A 20,397-nucleotide genomic window follows, 5' to 3' on the forward strand; every position below is an offset into this window, starting at 1 on the left:
TCAAGCCCTGAAGCAGTGTTTTTTTTGTCCTTCAATGGGATGGAGGGGATGATGGTAATGTAACCCTTCATGGCTGTTGTGTATGTACCTTTAAGGGAATAACTGGTCTCAGACTGCAGTACTGGCAGTGACCACCCCTGTATAAAAGGCCCTAGCAGGCTTCTGTAGTTTCAGTTTCCAGGTTGTCTCCATTCAGTAAAGACTTGTTATAATCAACTCCTGCAGTCCGTGTCTCAATTATACACGGACATAATAATGGCCATATCCCATGTGAAGTGATTCCTTACTGGTACTCTGTCAAATTTTCAACAGGCCAGTATGAACATTTAATGGGTAATACTAATTTCCATTACGTACCAAATAAAACTATTTTTACCACAACACTCAGGATAGAGTAATAAGACACAGGTTCACTCTTGTGAGTGGAGGTGCTGAGTGGCGTAGCACTTAGTAACTGTTTAACCAAGCGGATTGGCAAAGTATGAGTAACACAAAGTTTTTCACCTATTCAGACAACCTTACAATTCTTTGAATGCTTATCATGCATGCCCATTGTGCAGCAGGAGCACCTTATACCTGTAACCCTTGCCATATCTTGGTCACCTGTCCTAATATTTCCTTATATGGCTCGGTGTTAAATTTTGTTTAATAACGCACCTGTGAAGCAGTTTGGGACATTCTACTACGTTAAAAGTGCTATATAAATGCAAGTTGCTGTTGTTAATGCCTGTTCTGAAAGGGTGGAAGTAACACTGATGGAGCATGCATATGAAACAAGAATTATGCTCACAACTAACAGGAATAAATAACACTGGCATACAGCCCAGCCAGAAAATATTACTGGAGGAGTTTCCAGCGGTGTCTGGGTGGGAGAGATCCGTACCCAATTTCTCAGTGCCGCATCTTCAAGTCCCACCAGCATATCACTGGTCAGAAAAAATACCTTCACATTTACAATATTCTCAGGAATGTCATTACTGATTATTATGAACAGCAGGGATCCTCTGATTGATAACTTCAGCTTGTCACCGCCACCCAATTAAAACTACAATCATTGAGAACTACTTTCTCATTATCTAGCTAATGAATTAGCAACCTCCTCATTGAACCTATGAGCCTTCATTTGCTAAGTCACAGACCTGATCAAATGATTTCTAAATGTCAAGATCTATAATGGCCCAGAAATTCGGGTCGGAGGCTCCCCGCGGGTGCAAGCCCCCGACCTGCACTTAACTTGCGCGCCGGCCGTAGTGCTGTGGGCCCGCGTGGGATTCCGATCCTGGGCCTGCTCCAACTGCCGGCGCGCAGTGCTTGCGTATCCCAGGGGCGCAGTTAGTTTGAAGTGTCCCCTGGGATCACGTGGGCCATGGAGAGCCAATGGTAGCAGGGAATCTGTATTCACAGATTTGACAGGAAGACCTGTCAAATCTATTAATACAATTCAGCCCCAAAACATCACTAAAACTTCAAATACATTTTTTAAAAAATCACATTTTTAAAATAACTATAAATTACATAAAATAACTATTTTAAACAATAATTAAAATTTTTGAAAAAATTAATTACAGTTTCTAATGGGGCTAAAAATAAACTTACCTTTCTTTAAAGTATTTAAAAATAATAAACCTGTGGAAAAAATGTTTCAATTTAACTTAATTCACCACTTACCTTGTTAAAAGCAGGCCTTGCGACAGCTTTTTACAAGCGTAGCTCCTGGAGACATACCCTCCCGGAGAAACCTACAAAAAAAACGGAAGTTCCAGGCGTATGCGCTACCTCTCCGGCGCACGCGTTCAACCTGTGAACCCCTTCCTTTAAGGTAACGGAAGTTCCGGTTTCCCGCGCATGCACAGTGCATGCACGAAACCGGCACTTTCGTTGGGCCTACGCGTGAGTACCCAGCGAGTACTCACCCGTGGGGACCCGAAGTTCTGGCCACATGTTAATGCTATTACCAAATCACGGAGTCTATTACATCTTCAAAGAATCCTAATGAAGGAGTGAGGCACCTTCCAAAAACCCTCATATTGGATTTACTGGGGTAGAGTTCCCGCTTTGGGCGCAATCAGCAATCCAGGCACAAATTGCGCTAGTTTTCCAAAGTGAAGTTATGGTTCAAGTTTCTGCTCAAACTCATTTGCATAAACACAAACGTTAAAATCATCCATGAACCAGTGCAATCAGGCAGCGTTTTTAGAATGTACTTGTTTATTTTTTTCCCCTTGCATTAAAAAATATTCCGTGATATATTTAAGAGTGGTAACCTGGTGCAGTTTTATTACTACAGCTGAAAATGGGTTTATCACCAAAAATAAGCATTTTTAATAAGTGACTAGTCCAGCACCTGTGAGTAACCTGATTATAAATAACTGAAAATTACTTTTAAAAAAACTATACTGAACCATTTACTAGTTTCATTGGTGTATAATAGTCAGTTTCTTAGTAAATTAAATATGTAAAATCTTTTAAAAAGGTGCCTATTAGTGCCCTTGCGCCTAACAAAACAAGGGAGTAAGCCCAGAGTAAAATGCATGCCTGCGTTACCTCCACTGTCGCTAATGCTGGCCGGTTGTGGCAGCCATGATAAGGTGGTGGTAGTGTGACATTGCAATTTCCATTTTCAGTTGGTTAAATAATCTATGAACCACTGATCCTAATGCATTAGAGTAAAAAATCCTGTATTAAAGATTTTTTTAAAATACTTTGTCAACAGGCGTTATCTACCAGCAGTGGGTTATATGGTCATTCTCCCTAGCTCCATTCCCACCTATTGAGTCCAGTACAAAATCATTACAGCCCAAAAGTGCATGTAAATTATTACATGCAGAATCACTGAACAATTACAATTTTTGCCTGGTGGTGCATACTTTGATTCAACAGTGCTGACTACCAATTAGAGCATCAGACTTTTGTGGTATGTCTTGTACTTTGGGATTCAGGCCCTAGAACATTCCGAAATAAGAGAAGCCTTTCCTTGACATTAACTTATTTATTTCGGGTACTTTTTTGTGCCACCCTTGCAGTCTGCTTATCATCATCATCCAGCTGGGAGTCAGGACAACTTGAAGGGGAGAAAATCGTGTGGGGCCTTTTTTTCAAAATAAATGGAAGATGTTAGTTAATTTGGTCTCCAATCAACAACCAGATCCCGAGACTAACAATGAGCCTCGTACAACTCCAAGATTAAACAGCAGGAAATTGATGCAATTGAGGAGCCTACAGGTTGTCAGTTATTCTCGTCCAAACATGGGTGCTCTTTTGCACACAGCATCCTGTCTAGCGGCCTCTCCAAGTACTTCAGTTAGCTGTAGAGTGAAGTTTAAATGAGAGATTACTCATGCGACTTACTCTAAATGACTACCAACTGGGAAATCAACATCTAAAGACTGAACTGATATTTTACATGAATTAGACAAAATCAAAACCTGTGAAGCACAGAGAAATGTATAGCTCACAAAAGTCACTTTGAACTTGATCAAATAATGAATCAAAATACCTTTGAGCATAACCAGTTGAATATAGTAACCATCTGGATTCTACTGTACCTCCACAAAGTTATCGCTGACATGTCTTTATTCAAGGCTGAAGAGTTCCGACATACGTGTCATTCCTCATAGCTAGAATGGTATGAGGCACGAGTTGGCTAGGATGGATTGGGGAATGTTACTTAAAGGGTTGACGGTGGATAGGCAATGGCAAACATTTAAAGATCGCATGGATGAACTACAGAATTTGTTCATCCCTGTTTGGCATAAAAATAAAACAAAAAAGGTGACTCAACCGTGGCTAATAAGGGAAATTAGGGATAGCATAAGATCCAAGGAGAGGACATATAATTTGGCCAGAAAAAGCAGCAAACCTGAGGATTGGGAGCAGTTTATGATTCAGCAAAGGAGGACAAAGGGATTAATTAAAAGGGGGAAAATAGAATATGAGAGTAAGCTTGCAGGGAACATAAAAACTGACTGGAGAAGCTTCTATAGATATGTGAAGAGAAAAAGATTGGCGAAGTCAAGCGTAGGTCCCTTGCAGTCAGAATCAGGGGAATTTATAATGGGGAACAAAGAAATGGCTGACCAATTAAATACATACTTTGGTTCTGTCTTCACAAAGGAGGACACAAATAATCTCCCAGAGATGCCGGGGAACACAGGGTCTAATGAGAGGGAGGAATTGAATGAAATCAGTATTTGTAGGGAAATGGTGTTAGGGAAATTGACGGGATTGAAGGACGGTAAATCCACAGGGCCTGATAATCTACATCTTAGGGTACTTAAGGGAGTGGCCCTAGAAACAGTACATGCATTGCTGGCCATCTTCCAAAATTCTATAGACTCTGGAACAGTTCCCATGGATTGGAGGATAGCTAATGTAACCCCACTATTAAAAAAAGGTGGTAGAGAGAAAACGGGGAATTATAGGCCGGCAAGTCTGACATCGGTAGTGGTGAAAATGCTAGAGTCCATTATAAAAGATGTAATAGCAGAGTACTTGGAAAACAGTGACAGGATCAGACAAAGTCAACATGGACAAAGCAGCACGGTGGCATAGTGGTTAGCACTGTTGCCTGACAGCGCCAGGGACCCGGGTTCGAATCCGGCCTCGGGTGACTGTCTGTGTGGAGTTTGCACATTCTCCCCGTGTTTGCGTGGGTTTTCTCCGGGTGCTCCGGTTTCCTCCCACAGTCCAAAGATGTGCGGGTTAGGTTGATTGGCTATGATAAATTGACCCTTAGTGTTAGGGGGATTAAATATGTGGGGTTACGGGGATAGGGTGGGATATGTGTTGGTGTAGGGGTTACGGGGATCGGGTGGGATATGTGTCGGTGCAGGCTCGATGGGCCGAAATGGCCTCTATCTGCACTGTGAGGTTTCTGTGATTTACAAAAGGTAAATCGTGCTTGACGAATCTACTGGAATTTTTTGAGGATGTAACTGGTAGAATAGATAAGGGAGAACCAGTGGATGTGGTGTATTTGGACTTTCAGAAGGCTTTCGATAAGGTCCCACATAAGAGATTAGCGTGCAAAGTTAAAGCACACAGGATTGGGGGCAAGGTACTGTCTTGGATAGAGAACTGGTTGGCAGACAGGAAGCAAAGAGTTGGAATAAACGGGTCTTTTTCCGAGTGGCAGGCAGTGACTAGTGGGGTACCGCAGGGATCGGTGCTAGGACCCCAACTATTCACAATATATATAAATGATCTAGATGAAGGAACTAGATGTAATATCTCCAAGTTTGCAGATGACACAAAGCTGGGTGGGCGTGTGTGCTGTGAGGAGGATGCAGAGAAACTCCAGTATGGTTTGGACAGGTTGGTTGATTGGGCAGATGCATGGCAAATGCAGTATAATGTGGATAAATGCGAGGTTATCCACTTCGGTGGCAAAAACAGGAAGACAGATTATTATCTGAACGGCAATAGATTGGGAAAAGGGGAAGTGCAACGAGACCTGGGTGTCCTTCTGCACCAGTCGCTGAAGGTAAGCATGCAGGTGCAGCAAGCGGTTAAGAAGGCAAATGGTATGTTGGCCTTCATAGTGAGAGGATTCGAGTACAGGAGCAAGAATGTCTTGCTGCAGTTGTACAGGGCCTTGGTGAGATCACACCTTGAGTATTGTGTGCAGTTTTGGTCGCCTTATCTGAGGAAGGATGTTCTTGCCATGGAGAGTGTGCAGCGAAGATTCACCAGACTGATACCTGGGATGGCAGGAATGACGTATGAGGAGAGATTGGGTCGATTAGGCTTATATTCACTAGAGTTTAGAAGAATGAGAGGGGATCTCATTGAAACTTATAAAATTCTAACAGGACTAGACAGACTAGATGCAGGAAGGATGTTCCCGATGGCGGGGGAGTCCAGAACCAGGGGTTACAGTCTAAGGATAAGGGGTAAGCCATTTAGGACTGAGATGAGGAGGAATTTCTTCATCTAGAGAGTGGTGAACCTGTGGAATTCTCAACCACAGAAGGCAGTTGAGGCCAATGCATTAAATATATTTAAGAAGGAGTTAGATATATTTCTTAAGGCTAAAGAGATCAAGGGATACAGGGAGAGAGCAGGGACAGGGTACTGAATTTTGATGATCAGCCATGATCTCATTGAATGGCGGAACAGGCTCGAGGGGCCGAATGGCCTACTCCTGCTCCTATCTTCTATGTATCTCCCTCTTTTAACACTGGGGATCAAGCCTTTTTGCAATGCCTGTGGGGCCTGGATGGACTCCTTATGTTACAGTGACCAAATTCTTATGTGGTGCTCCAAGTGCGGCCTAACTAGATTACTTCAGTATGTCTTGGGGGTGGGGGGGGGTGGGGGGAGGGGGCGTGGGAGGGAATATGAAATCAACTGACTTGGTAACATGAACTAGCATCCTGTTCGCTTTGTTTATTGCTGTTTCACATTGTTCAGACATGGTAAACGATGAATCAACCAACTAGGTTTCTTTCCATAGCAAGTTCTATTCCATTCTTCGAACATGGTATACATGCCTCATACCCTTACTTGCATTTGTCTGTATGTACACTGGTCAGACAGCTTTATAGAGCAGTAGATAAAGAGTGATATTTTTCAACTTTAAAGGCACTACATAAAGGCAAGTTGTTATTGTTATCTGATTTTGAATAGTGGCTCCATACACATTTGAATTTTCAGATAAAAAAGTCTTGCAAAATATCCAAAATCAACCTAAATTGTAAATGCCTAGTTACACACTGCAAAACCTGAAAGACTAAGGATTCCATGGAAACAAAAAATAGAAGCTGTCACAGATCACAATGCAAAGTATTATAATGGAGACATGTCCCTCCCATTGTTAGTTACTGATGCAGCTAGAAGGCAATTTATGTACCTGCTTTATTAAAAATTTATTGACTTACCTTTTGATAGCCTGGATAAGAGCTATCAAACCTACATAAGATTCTCTTTTTCATATCCCAGACTTGTCATAATGTTCAAAGTATTGTAAGTGAACTTAATCAAATGCATGACAGTTGGCAAAGCAGGAATCATTTACAAATTTGATTACAGGTCAATACAAATGATTTGAAATTAATTTTAAGCAAATACATAACCTTTTCTTACTGATGAGTGTGTGCACATTTTGGACATGGATATGTTTTTGCTTTTTTCCATGCGGGAAATGGACAGTTAGCAGTTGAAAATTGTTCCCTATGTTTCTCTATTGCATAGGCCAACAATATCAAAACAGATGTACGAGTGGCTGATGTTCAGTCCATCTATAGCCACCATAAACAGTTTCAGAGAAAAGAGAGACTAATAAATGTTTCTTATTTTACTGTGGATTGAATTACGTTAGCTTAGGCTTTCCACAAAGCAGCTAACATGTCTCATAATATCAGATGCCACTCTGAGGAACTGAATTAGAATCATACAGCACAGAAGGGGGCCATTTGGCCCATCATGCCTGTGCCGGCTCTTTGAAAGAGCTATCCAATTAGTTTCACTCCCCTGCTCTTTTCCCATAGTCCTCCAATTTTTTTTCCCTTCAAGTAGTTATCCAATTCCCTTTTGAAATTTACGACTGAATCTGTTTCCGCCACCCTTTCAGGCAGTGCATTCCAGATCAAAACAACTCGCTGCGTAAAAAAACCCTCTCATCTCCCCTCTAGTTCTTTTGCCGATTAACTGAAATCTGTGTCCTCTGGTTACTGCCCCTCCTGCCAGTGAAAACAGTTTCTCCTTATTTATCAAAACCCCTCATAATTTTGAACACCTCCATCAAATCTCCCCTTAACCTAAGGAGAATCCCAGCTTCTCTAGGTGTTCTGTGGCCCTGGAGGTAGGTACACTGCTTTGTTTATATCTCAGATCCTCCAGAAGCAGCACTATTATATAAAGGGTGGGTTGGGGAGGGCTGGGGGTTGCTAAGGAGCCAGTAGCAGTGGCATCTCCGCTTTACTAGTTTGCAGATAATGGCATTCTGCCTCACAAAGCAGCCATTCGGCCAAGCAGCTTGCAGCTCACTCCCCAGCTGTCACTTTCTCTTTCCGCTTCCAGTGAAACGTCTTCAAACGTAACCAGCTAACCACTTGTTAATGAAAGGCTAATTGGGTCTGTCTAGACAGGAAAACAAATCCCCACAATAATCCCAGCCACCTGCTGGGCCAATCACTTCAGGGCTAAAGTTACAACCTTCTCGGCCTTGAGGTCAAAGGGATTTACTACAGTATATAAAATCTCAGCACTTGTTACAATTCCACACTGGTTCCTGCCCTTTCAGTGAATTTGTAGTAAAAAAAGTCATTTGCCGATGGAAATATCGCACTTAAAAATGGTTTCATTCGCCGCCTCTGAAATTCCATTTAATGTAAAGAAGGCTAATTTACAGCCTGCTAACTGTCAGAGGCAGGCAACTGCAAATCACAAGCTAAACAATGCACACCAACACTACTCACCTAATACTTGATTCCATGCTTCTCAGATAAATCCTTTTAGTTGTAACAATTTTACCGGCAGTCAGACCTCCCCAGGTATGAATTTTGAGGAAATTAATAAGCAAGAGCCACTGAATTTTAGCTCCCTACTCATCCTTACAAAAAAAAGTTGAAATATTAGAAGTTAAGGTTGCTCCGCAGGCATTTTTGCGATACGAGTGGAGATCTGATCTCCCTCCATCAGCTGCACGCCCTGTGTAAACAAGCCCACCTCCCTTATCCCAGCCGCATCAAAAATCCCGGAAGATGTAGGTCTATGATTCTGCCGTCAGGATAAGAGTGTTAGTCCTGCACAGTTGATGTTTGTGGGGTTCTGTATAAAAGTGGAGTCCAGCACACCCGGTGAGACCACTGTGAATCAGGAGAGCCCTGCACCAATGTCACTCTCCCAAAACTACATGCTGTGTAACCATGAAAAAAAAGCACCTTTTATAAAGAAAGGAAGACTTGCATTTATATAGCGCCTCTCACAACCTCAGGACGTCCCAAAGCTCTTCATAACCAATTAACTACTTTTTTTTTTGAAGTGTAGTCACTGTTGTAATGTAAGAAGTGTGGCAGCCAATTTGTGCACAGCAAGCTCCCAGAAACAGCATTGACATAAATGACATCATCTGTTTTAGTGATGTTGATTGAGGGAGAAATGCTGGCCAGGATACCGGGGGAACTCCCCTGGTCTTTTTCGAAATAATGCCGAGGTATCTTTGACGTCCTCCTGAGAGGGCAGACGGTTTAACGTCTCATCCAAAAGATGGCACCTTCAACTGTGCAGCACTCCCTCAGTACTGCACTGGGAGTGTCAACTACTGGGAGTGTCAACCTAGATTATGTGCTCAAGTCCCTGGAATGGGATTCGAACTCACAACCTTCTGACTTGGAGGTGGCCACCTAGCACTACGGGCTTAACTGGTTGATTTCTGAAATCCAGCTGCTGAATTTTATACATTTTAAAAACTAGCACAGAAAGTTCTAACATAAGGCTACACATAAATGAGAAAACAATGGTTTAATAAAAAATCAGTGGTCATTCATGTGTTAGTGTATACAATGCAGAACTGGGCAGTCGCAGGATGATTTGGTGTATTACACTCTGTGAACTAATCCATAGTTTGCCAGCTTCACATGGGGGGGAGGTGGTAAAAGGATAGATTTTACTACCAGCATCAACAACTTACATTTACACAGGGGTCGATTTTCAGTGTGCCGTGAGGCGGGCTTTTAGGCGTGCGGGGGGCAAAAATCCCGAATTCGGGGGTCCTGACACCATCTCGCCCAAAACCCGCCTCCACGTAAGTTTGAAAGGAGGCAGGTACCCGCCCCGCACTGGGACACGCTGACCCGAGGCGGGAAGGGATTAGTGCCAATTAACTGCCTGTTAACAGGTAGTTAACAGGCAGTTTTTAGCCTAATCCCTATTTTGAGGGGTTTCGTGTGGGATTCCCTACGGCTCCAAACCACGCCAGGTTAGAGTCGTCGGGCCGTCGGGTTGAAGGACTTGGAGGGGTCGCGATGTCGGTGTTCAGGTGAGTGATGGGTGCATGAGTGCAAAGGTAAGTGTGTTTGGTGTGTCTAAAGTGTGTAAAGAAGTTTAAATTAGCTGTACTTACCTTTACAGCCTTTCTTCCTCTAGGCTTCGGGAGTCCATCATTCAGCCAGCACTGAAAGCTGAATGGCCGCGAGCTGTCAAAAGTGACAGTCTTCAGCTTTCAGTGCCGGCGAGAGTTCTAACTGAGTCTGCGTAGAAGGACTCAGGTTAGAAGTAAGACTGTCAGTGTTTGACAGCTTCAAACAGCTGTGAAACACTGATATTTCATCTGCCAACACGTCTTGACAGATGAAATTTCAGTCTGTGACGTCACCTGTTGCCGGGTGGCCCTTAATTGGCCTGCTGAGCCCGCTGGGCGGGCTCAACAAGGTCAATCAAGGGAAAATCGCGTGGATTGGCTGCATCTCGATGGAGGCGGGACTAAAACCCGAAAGTTGTAGTCCCGCCTCCTTCCCGACTGCTGAATGAAAATCCAGCCCACAGTGTCTTTAACTTGTGGAAACATCTCAAGTTGCTTCACATGGGGCACAAATACTGAGCAAGCGTTGAGGGAAGATTTGGGGAGATGAACAAAGGCATGACTGAAGGGGTTAAGTTTTAACCAGCCTTTAAATAAGCTGGGACAAAGCTGATACTAAAGTAGATTCTATCAGTGGAACAATACTGATGGGAAGCTATGTGGCAAACTCACCTCCTGGACCATTGGTTGCAAAATGCAAAATACAATTCAGAATCAGCTGGTCTAAAATTCCCAAAGGCATGGCACCAGAGTTTGTATCCCAGCATTTCTGAGCAAATGATGGTGTTAGAAAGGCAATGTTAGGAAGATCTGAGGGTTAGTCTATAGATATCTGCCAATCAGTCCCCATGTACAAACCAAAAGCACACGGCCTCTCAGAGTACAGAGTAACCATGAGTGGCTTACATCACGTAGTGAGGAATCAGGAGTCACACCAGGTATATTGTATAAAGACGGCTCTCAAAGGCTTGTGTCTTTCAATTTTCTTTATACTGGCAGATGTACCATTTAAAAAAAAATACTTTGCAGTGTATTCTAATCTTGTTCAAATTTAAAGCTTAATTTAAAAAGAAAGATAATTCTGTTTTGGAAAAAGTTATTTTTTTTATTATTAAACGCTTTTAAAGATGTACACTTGGTCAAATTAAGCTGACTAGTAGCATACAGGTATGGCCTGTGCCTCACGCTACCAAGGTTGGGGGGTGGGGTGGGGGGGGAAGAGGTTAGTGGAGGTTTGGCAGTCGCCTTGCACTCCTCCCATCCACTAGAATCCCGCTTTCGGTTAAAATTGGGTCTAAAATTTTTATCACTGTGTGGGTCGAGAGAGGCAGATCTAGATGTACCCAGGCCTTCAGAAACAAAAAGGACACAAAACATCATCAGCAGTGGTAATCCATTGCCAAACTGGTTTATAAGACCAGACCTGGAGTAGTACTTTAAGCTCTCCAGTGGATGACGGATGCACACATTAGTGTTATTTACTGATTCTTGCTGATCTGCAAGGTGATACTTTGTAGAGAATTGAATTACGGGAACATTAGACCCTATTGACCCACAAACACTACACTGCTGTTGATGACATTTCTTACAAAATGGCTTCCCTTTCTTTGATGTGCACATGACAGCAAAAGAAAGGAAAATCCGACCGCATCCTCACAAAAGCCTGCATCATCCAGACATCCATTTCTTTCAGTGTCTCAGGTATCTGAGGCTCTTGTCAACGTTCTCTGATAGCTCGCTTCCCGAATTAGTGCAAAAGCAAGTCAAACACAAATTGTACGAAACCACGGGCTGGGGTCTGGTCAATTGCACACGCATGGTTGATAATAAAACCTTAATGTTTTTGTCACCTCCAGACTGACAATTCCAATGCTCTGCTGGCTAGCCTCCCATCTTCCTCACTGTATAGACTTCAGCTTATCCAAAACTCTGCTGCCGTATCCTATCCCGCACCAACCACTGCTCACCCATTACTTGCTGAACTACATTGGCTCCTGGTCTCCATACACCTCAAATTTAAAGTTCTCATCCTCATGTTTAAATCCCTTCATGGCCATTCCCCTCCTTATTTCTGTATCTATCTCCAATCCGACAACCCTCCAAGAATTCTGCATTTCTCCAAATCTGGCCTCTTGTGCATTCCCTACACACAGTGCCCCACATTTAGCAGCTGTGCTTTCAGCCACCTAGGCCTTAAGATCTAGAGGTTCCTCTCTAAACATCTTTGCCTTTCCACCTCCCTCTCCTCCTTGAAGACCAGCCTTAAAACCCACCTCTTTGACCAAGCTTTTGGTCACCTTTCCCAATATCATCTTCTTTGGTTCAGCACTGATTATGGTCTGATTACACTTCAGTGATGCACCTTGGGATGTTTTAGTACGATAAAGGCGCTATTTAAATGCAAGTTGTTGTTGGTCCAGAAAATTGTGTCAGGTCTAAGCAAGTGGTTAGTACCGTCATGTCCTTCGGCTTCCATTTGGACCCAAGGGACCACTGCCTTTTTTACTCAATGCCTTCTCAACAGATGGTCATTTGCCACCATTTTTTTCTTTTTGCTCTTTTTCAAGTTGACTGAATTTTGTTTGGTGTTTATCACAGCCTTTTTTGCTTGGATGTCCAGAAAGGCTTTAGGATGGATCTATGTCCTTTTTTCAAATCAGTCCTCTTGTGACAATTAGAAGTGAACACTGCCAAACAACTGATCTTAATAGTGGCAACTTCATGAGAAATGGGCATTCATAAAACTAATCATATCTACACTTTTGAGCACAGAATCACTGTCTACCAAATGTTCCCACTCACTTCCATTCTACAATGTTTTTTTCATCCAAGCGTTATTCTTACATCCATGATCCATCCATTAAATTCACTTGGAAATATTAGCATTAATTTTCCTCACACCCAGTCCCTCAACAGGGCACTAGTCAGGCAGAGCACACCCAAAGTGCACTGCATCTGATATGATCTGAACCCGCTTGCATTTCCAGTTGAGACCATTTATACAGGCCAGATGCTTCCCTGGTGCTGGACTGCCGCTACCACCCCACCCCCACACCCCCACGGCAGGGTCTATCACCTGGAATTGGGGAGGAAAGAGACACTATTCAAGACCTGTTTTTGGACTGTAGCCAACAGGCCCGCATCCCTGATCGTCTTCTTCCTGGAGGTACTTACCTTCTGTATGGTTCTGTAAGATCCACTTTTTCTGGGTGCACTGGCTTTCCGACAAGAAAATGAGGCAAAAGGGCCTGTTACGTCCCTCCCACCTCATCTGCATGAGATAAACCCACTTGCACCCAATTTGGGCCTAAATGTTAATCTACCCTCCTCCCTCACTCGACCAGAAACCCTGGAAATCCTAGGATAACACAAAGGGGGTGGAAACCTGGGAATGATGGGTCTTCCTTCCCTTTGATTTGGAATCGCAAACTGAGCAGTTTCCTCTCATGTCGCAGGGAAAAGTTGGCCCACTTTCTTTGTAGACATCAGCTCGTTTTGGAAGTATAATTGTGTTAAATCTTTTCCTTCTGTACATTTTTGGTTTGACGTACATTTAATTACTGAATAAATAAGTTGTAGTACAAACGTTTGCAAACTGTGTAATTTTTCTGCAGTTTACAGAAAGTCGAACCCAGCGTAATATTTCTTGGCAAGCATGTTCTATATTTATCTGACCCTTTGTACTTATACACTAGTGCGTCACGTTTCTTATGCTGTTAGTTCTTGCAGAGAAAATCAGGGCATTATATGTAGGGAACCAAACAAGTAAATGAGGACACAGAGTCCTACCGTAGAAAAGTGAAGCTTCCTTCACCAGAATTTGCAGCAGCAGCTGGAGCAAATCAACTGATGCCAGTGAAGCAAAGGCCCTGTGTAGGCCAACATTTTCAGGGACCACCCCATTTGCATTTTATAAACAGCTTGTTTCAGTAGATTTTACAGCAATTCTGAACACAATTGAAGACTCCACTCAGAAAACACTAACCATCATTAGCTAAGAACCACCTGGATGTTAACAGAACATAGCGCGCCACATCCGATATGCTTCATGTAACATGTAATGTAAACTGTTGATTATGATGCATGATATAGTTGCAAGTTAGGAATTTAGCAGGGTGACAGACATCAAAGAACTGGTCTGGTGCTAAAATCGTGGGGTCCATTTTTTAGGTATCCAGGGTAGCCGCCTAAAACAGGCGTTTGGCCCCTTGAATATGTTAATGAGGGGTCAAATGCCTGGTAAAGGACTCTTTCCAGAAACTGAGCTGGTCTTGGGCCTGCTCCACTCAGGTTTTCTGAATACGGATCCTAAGCTGAACTTCAAACCTCATATCCATTACATCATGAAAAACGCGTACTTCAACTTCCATAACATCTCAATCAGCCTTTGTTACCTTCAGACTCAACTATTCCAACATGGCCATTTCTCATCTTGCATAAACTTCAACCCATCTCATATGCTGCCATATCCTATCCTGCACCAAATCCCACTCACCCAACCTTACCCTCATTCACTCAGAATGTTCTCCCTACTGTTTAAAACCCTTCATGGCCTCACCCCACCCTATTTCTATAAGCTCCTCCAGTGCTAACTTCCCCTGCCCCCCACAAACTCTCGCACATCTCACCTTCCTTCGCCCCACCATTAGATAACGTGCCAATAGCTGCCTTGACCCCACACTCGGGGAAGAAAACGCAGCTGAGCTGTCTCTTGCCTCCTAGAGCCCAGGCTGAGAGCAGCATTTACAGAGGTCTTTTGTACAAGGAATAACATGGAGGGAATCAAAACAGGTGGAGAAAATAGCTTGCAAAGCGAGAAAAGAGGTAAATACAAAAAACAAATCAAGTGTTTTTTCAAAAATGAATCTCACTAATTATATAAATGATTTTACATTTTGTACAAATCCCTGCCCCCATCTAGCAAGATTGGTCTACTATAAAAACAAACACATTGACTGAGAAAAACATTCATGTTCATGCTCGATTTATGTTCTGCTATTGGCTGAAATGCAAAACAACTACAATTCACTAACAATAGGACATTCTGAATGGTCTCAAAGGACCACATATTGTTAACTTCCTGCTAAAGGCCACAGTGTCCCCAGAGAATGAATCCTGGAGAGTCAGATTCTGCACTCACCTCCTTCCATTTCCTCCTGCCAGTTCCTACTGCTGCTTGCAGGTGAGCTGGGCGAAGGGTAAAACTCCCCACCTGGACTAGTGTCAATATCGTCTTCCATTGAACCAGATTTGTGCCTTTTACTCCTGTAGGGGGAAAAAAAGACTCCGTTTCCCACTTTGAATACAGAAAGTTCACACGTAGTAATTTTTATATTGTGCTCCTTTTGCCTGGATGCATGCTTAGAAGAATAGATACGGGAAATGAGTTCCCAAGAGTGTTAGGTCTCAAAGTTTTGTTCCATTGTGATGCAGGAACAATTCCTACTAAGTCACTGGGACGTGTTCTGCACAATCTCTCTCTATGAATACATAAACGTTTTGAGCTGCATCAAGCACACTTCAGAAGTCACGGTTTGTCACACAGGCAAGTTTTTCCACCACATTAAATAAAAATATAAAAAAAGAGACAGTCATTGCTTGCTGGTTTCAGAGGCATTTCTCCAACCACTGAAAATAGTCCAAGCAACACCTCAGGATATGTCCAAGCAAAATTAGATTTAAATTGTCCTCAATATGTCCACATTTAAAACATACGTCTTTATGGCCTTAAAAAGACAGGCTAGTTACACACAGCTCTCCCTCAGCAACATAATAATACATTAGATGGTCTACCACTTCATCACATTGTAAAACAGCATATCCTCTGATTTACCGAGAGCAATGTTGATATATTGTATTGTGATAATACAAGAATTCTTTCAGTGAGTAAAGCATTCCCTTATCCAATCTTTCCTATTTTGCAAGCATTATTACATGTATGTGCAGTGATCCCGCTGGTAGAGGTTGTCATGTAAGTGCCCACTGATTACACTGCTTTCAGCAGCTTTACAGTCAATGATCATAGGGTGTAATTGTGATTGCTCCCGTGCAGTTAGTAGGGGTAACTCAATACCAGCCATTTGTGACTGCCAGCGGGTCAGTTACCCACAGAGAGGGAAACAAAGTTGAATATAGGAACAGGGGTAGGCCATTCAGCCCCTCGAGCCTGTTCCACCATTCAGTTAGATTATGGCTGATCTGTATCTTAACTCCATCTGCCCACCTTGGTTCCATAACCCTTAATACCAAAAATCTATCAAAATAACTCACATACGTCTAAGCAGCCAACTCTAGAGTGATATTAGCAGAAGCCTCCGAGCACCAGTCAGTGCACTTGGATGAGAGACCTGAAGCGAGGTGACTTAAAAAAAAACCCCCATTGAAATGGAGAAAAATACTAACTGACCATAAGAGTACTGCACCTCAGGACTGGATCTGCATGTTAATGGAGTTGAGCTTCAGATCAGCCATGATCTGATTGAATGTCGGAACAGGCTCGAGAGGCTAAATTACCCACTCTATGTTGCTAAGAGTAGACGGTTGCAGAAAACAACTCAAACCATCGGTTCTGCTATACTTCATCAGCACTGATCAAAATGGATCACAGTTCTTGGTTACTTGGAGGGAATAAGCCACGATTGCCTTTGTTTAAAATATTACATCCTCAAATCCAATAGTAAATCTGTTGAGGCACTGACTAAAAAACATTATAATCAATGAGCACCACAGCCTGAACAGGCTCACAGACAGGGGATTTCCTTTAATCTACCGCTACAGTGTCAGGGAGGGACTTGAACCCACCGCCCTCGCCATTACTCAGCACAGTTATCTGGGTCAGAGATTATTAACTGTTCATGGCAAGCTCCAGGAGAGATTCCCACCAGCAAGCAGGGGCATACCATGTACCCACAGGTTGATCTCGGCGGCGATGCAGTGGGACCACGATGCAGCACCAGAAGAGGGGGAAAGAAGGATTAAAGGGGCCACAGGGCCCTGAAGATTGGAACAAATATTACACTGAAGGCCTCAGCTGAAACTGAGTCCCTTCAGCAGGTGAGAGATCAGAGGAAGAGGAGGCTTCTACTAGGTCCTGTCGTCCATTTACAGCATTTGGGTCATTACTGCCGCTATCCCGGGCCAACTGCAACCCCTCAACAGGGATTGGTGGGAGGGAAATGAGAAGGGAAGCCGAATGCCCCCCCTCCCTTCCCCGGCATTTACACGTGGTGGGCAGGAAAAGGGTGGCCTCATCGCTCAATTTTCCCTGCTGTTTCTGCGGGATAGTGGACGAATATCCAGTCTATAAGGACTGGAATTTCCTGGAATGTTTTGGCGTAACGACAGTGTAAGAGTGGTGCCGTCCGGTTTATTCCGAGGAAATCTCACGCAACTGACTTATGCCGGTTTTACGCTAAACCGTCGCAACGCGGGAATTTCTTCAAGCGGTTGCTCTGCTTCCGAGATACCTCTGCTGAAACCCTCTGCCGCTCATTTACGTAGTCCCACCCCATTCAAAAGACCAGCTCACGCGAATTTCCGGTAGTAATACGCTGGCATAGATTTACGCCCAAAAATGTAGGCACAGCACGGCCCAAGTTCACCTGATCTCGGCATAACTGGGATTTTTGGAGTTTGATCGTGATTTTCCTCATGATTTAAAGACAAAGGCCTAGAAATTCGGTGGGCTGCGCCACCAGTTAGCACCCAAAGAGGGCACTTAGTGGGTTTCGCGCCACTGGCCACGCCTCCCGCGAAATCTAGCGGGGCGCTAATGGCGGCATTAGCCTGTAGCGCTGCGCCGCCACCGATGACGTCATCAGTGTGCGCAGCACCCCGCTACCGCCCTGATCGCGATATTTGGTCGTGCCCCCCGCTGTTACGCCGGTCGCAATTTGCGACCGGTTCAGGGGGGCCTACCTGCGGCGGTAGTGGCACTAATTAAAGGGGAGGTGCGGGGCGGCCATTTTTCTCGCTGGCCGCCTGCCAGCACTTCCTCGCGCTGCCGTCCCCGGCCTCCTGAGCCCCCCCCCACCCCCAGGCAGTGCCGGCTGTGTCCCAAGAGCCCGGCACTTCTCCTCGGTGCCGGGCTCTTTTGCCGGCACTTGCGGTCTCTGATCGCGCTGGTGCAGGCCCCTCCCCTTTAAGAAGGGGAGGAAGGCCTGCAGTACCGCAGCGCGCCGTGCCGCAGCGTGTGGCGCTGCGGCACGTTGCGCTGCGATATTCAGTTGCAGCGCCCCAAGAGGGATGCGGGGCGCCTCGAACAGCGCCCCGCTTCCGTTTGGGGCGCTGAAACTGAATATCGGGCTGGCACAAACGGCTCCTTCCGGGGCGGAACTTCCGGCGCCCAGCGCCAGTGAATTTCTAGGCCTAAATTCTGACCGAGTCCTGTACTAAATTTGTGCTGTCATTTTTTGGACCCACCCCACGTGTTCAGAAGGACAAAGCAGCCTGTATGGCCTTCCCAATGAACATACCCCTGTACTGCATAATACTGGAAGAGGAGGAGGAGTAGAGGCAAGAGGCTCCGAGACTGAAGCGCCATGGCAGAAGACAACAGCCGACTTGATTTTATCCCTATTGGCTGGGTTGCATTTGCTCTTGTTTTACGCCAGTTTTTACATTCCGGTGTAGGCTCTGCAGGAAATTATGGTGGAAATTTCCACTGGCAATATGGATGCAGAAATCAGCGTAATTTCTGTATAGGCACGATCCAGGAAATTCAGAGCCAATATCTCAGCTACGTTAATAAAATTAAATAAAATGTTAAGACAACAAATGATAAATAACTGAATATTGAATTCTAGACCACTGCAACATTGAACAGATGGATGGTATTGAGTTACAATGCAGCAATTCAATCGAGTGATTCTGATCACTCTGGTGGTTTCTGATTGCCAGCAGAAACCCAGGATCCAATTAATGTCTCAAATTCACTGGTAACTCGGTACAATATTTTATAGTTTGTTTTTTTAAATTGCTTTAGTTTTTGTTGTCGTCGTGCAGCATTCCTGATAAGCATGATAGAGGTAGTGAGAGAGATGTATTTCTTAAGGCTAAAGGGATCAAGGGATATGGGGAGAAGGTAGGGACAGGGTACTGAGTTTGGATGATCAGCCATGATCTCATTGAATGGCAGAGCAGGCTCGAGGGGCCGAATGGCCTACTCCTGCTCCTATCTTCTATGTTTCTATGAAAGATAATCCTGATCCATGACATGAAGGTGTATGGCACCATTAGATTTGCCAAGTTTTGTTTTCGGTACAGACCACAAAGAAATATTGCAGCAAGAATATTTATGATTAAATTCATCATGCTGGTGGAAATTCCGATCTGGCATCGGGGACATCTGCAGAGTAAGTGTGGGGAACGGGGCTGCAGAATGGAGCGGAACTTAGTTCCATTGGGATTCCGGACCGTTCAGAATAGGCTGGGGAATTCTGGTGGGGGTTGCCATGGGCGCAACCTTCTGCCTGCTCCCCCATGCCAAGGGGGTGTGGCTTGGAGAGTTCCCAAGCCTCACCAGTAAATTCCACCCAGTCTGCCTTCTGTGCATAATAATTATTCAGAAAAGCCAACCAGTGTATTCAAAGTCCTCGTATTTATTTGCTAATATGCAAAACAAATAAACAATCTGGACGGGAGATGGTGGGGGAATTGTCAACAGGCACAAAGTCGGTGATGCGCTCGCCCGAGGCTACTGTTGGGAGGCCCAAACCATTTTCAGGTTCAGGCCTCATTTAAGTTTTACTGGCAAGTTGAGGAAGCAAATGGGTGCTCTCTGCAGCTCGCTGATTTCAGGTGGCGGAAAATCACCGGCTTCTGCACGCAACCTGTCAGCAAGTAGGGCCTGTTTTTTCAGGGTCGGCGGGGGTTGGGGGGGGGGGAAAAAGAGATTGGGTGCGGATCCTGGGAATGGCCGCTAGCTAGGCGGCTCCACTGGGACTAGCATGCCTCGCCGGCCTGTATATTAAATTGCAACTGGGGCCCTACATCAGCGGTAGTACCCCGATTTGCATACTTAAACAGCCTCCTGCCTGTTTTGGCCAGCAGTGCTGATCGCCCATTTAAAGGCTTGGCTGGAAATTGAATCAAGTGGACAAATAGGTGTCCAAGATGTCCATCCGATATTCCTCTGCCATTCGCCTGTTTTTCAGTTGAAAATCCCCCCTCGATGTCTCAAGAATCTGGGTATGCTGGTGGTGTGGTGATAACAATGGCACATTTGAGGTCCTGTTTAGGCAGAGGAAGCAGCTGTGCATGTTCTACAACTGTTCTCTGCATTCTATATCATATCACTACACTGGAAGCACTTGGCATTTACTTTTTGATCGAAAACTCTAAAAATCAGTAAATTTTTAAAAAAGCATTGGAAGTTT

The 20,397-nt window shown here is 44.3% G+C and overlaps 1 protein-coding gene across 4 annotated transcripts in view; it reads right to left on the reverse strand.

The window, feature by feature from the left end:
• nfic (nuclear factor I/C) overlaps positions 1–20,397 on the reverse strand; it is a 482,744-nt gene that overhangs the window by 175,957 nt on the left and 286,390 nt on the right. For all 4 annotated transcript variants that reach the window (XR_015080544.1, XR_015080545.1, XM_086004725.1 and 1 more), the window contains one exon: positions 15,162–15,286. Coding sequence is in view for 2 of the 4 variants with exons in the window: in XM_086004725.1 (XP_085860851.1) it covers positions 15,162–15,286 (125 nt within the window). In the remaining 2 variants the exon portion in view is untranslated. The remainder of the gene's footprint in view (positions 1–15,161; positions 15,287–20,397) is intronic.

The sequence above is a fragment of the Somniosus microcephalus genome, chromosome 13, assembly GCF_052327205.1.
Source record: "Somniosus microcephalus isolate GS21.2 chromosome 13, FLI_Smic_1.0, whole genome shotgun sequence".
NCBI classification, from domain to species: Eukaryota; Metazoa; Chordata; class Chondrichthyes; order Squaliformes; family Somniosidae; genus Somniosus; species Somniosus microcephalus.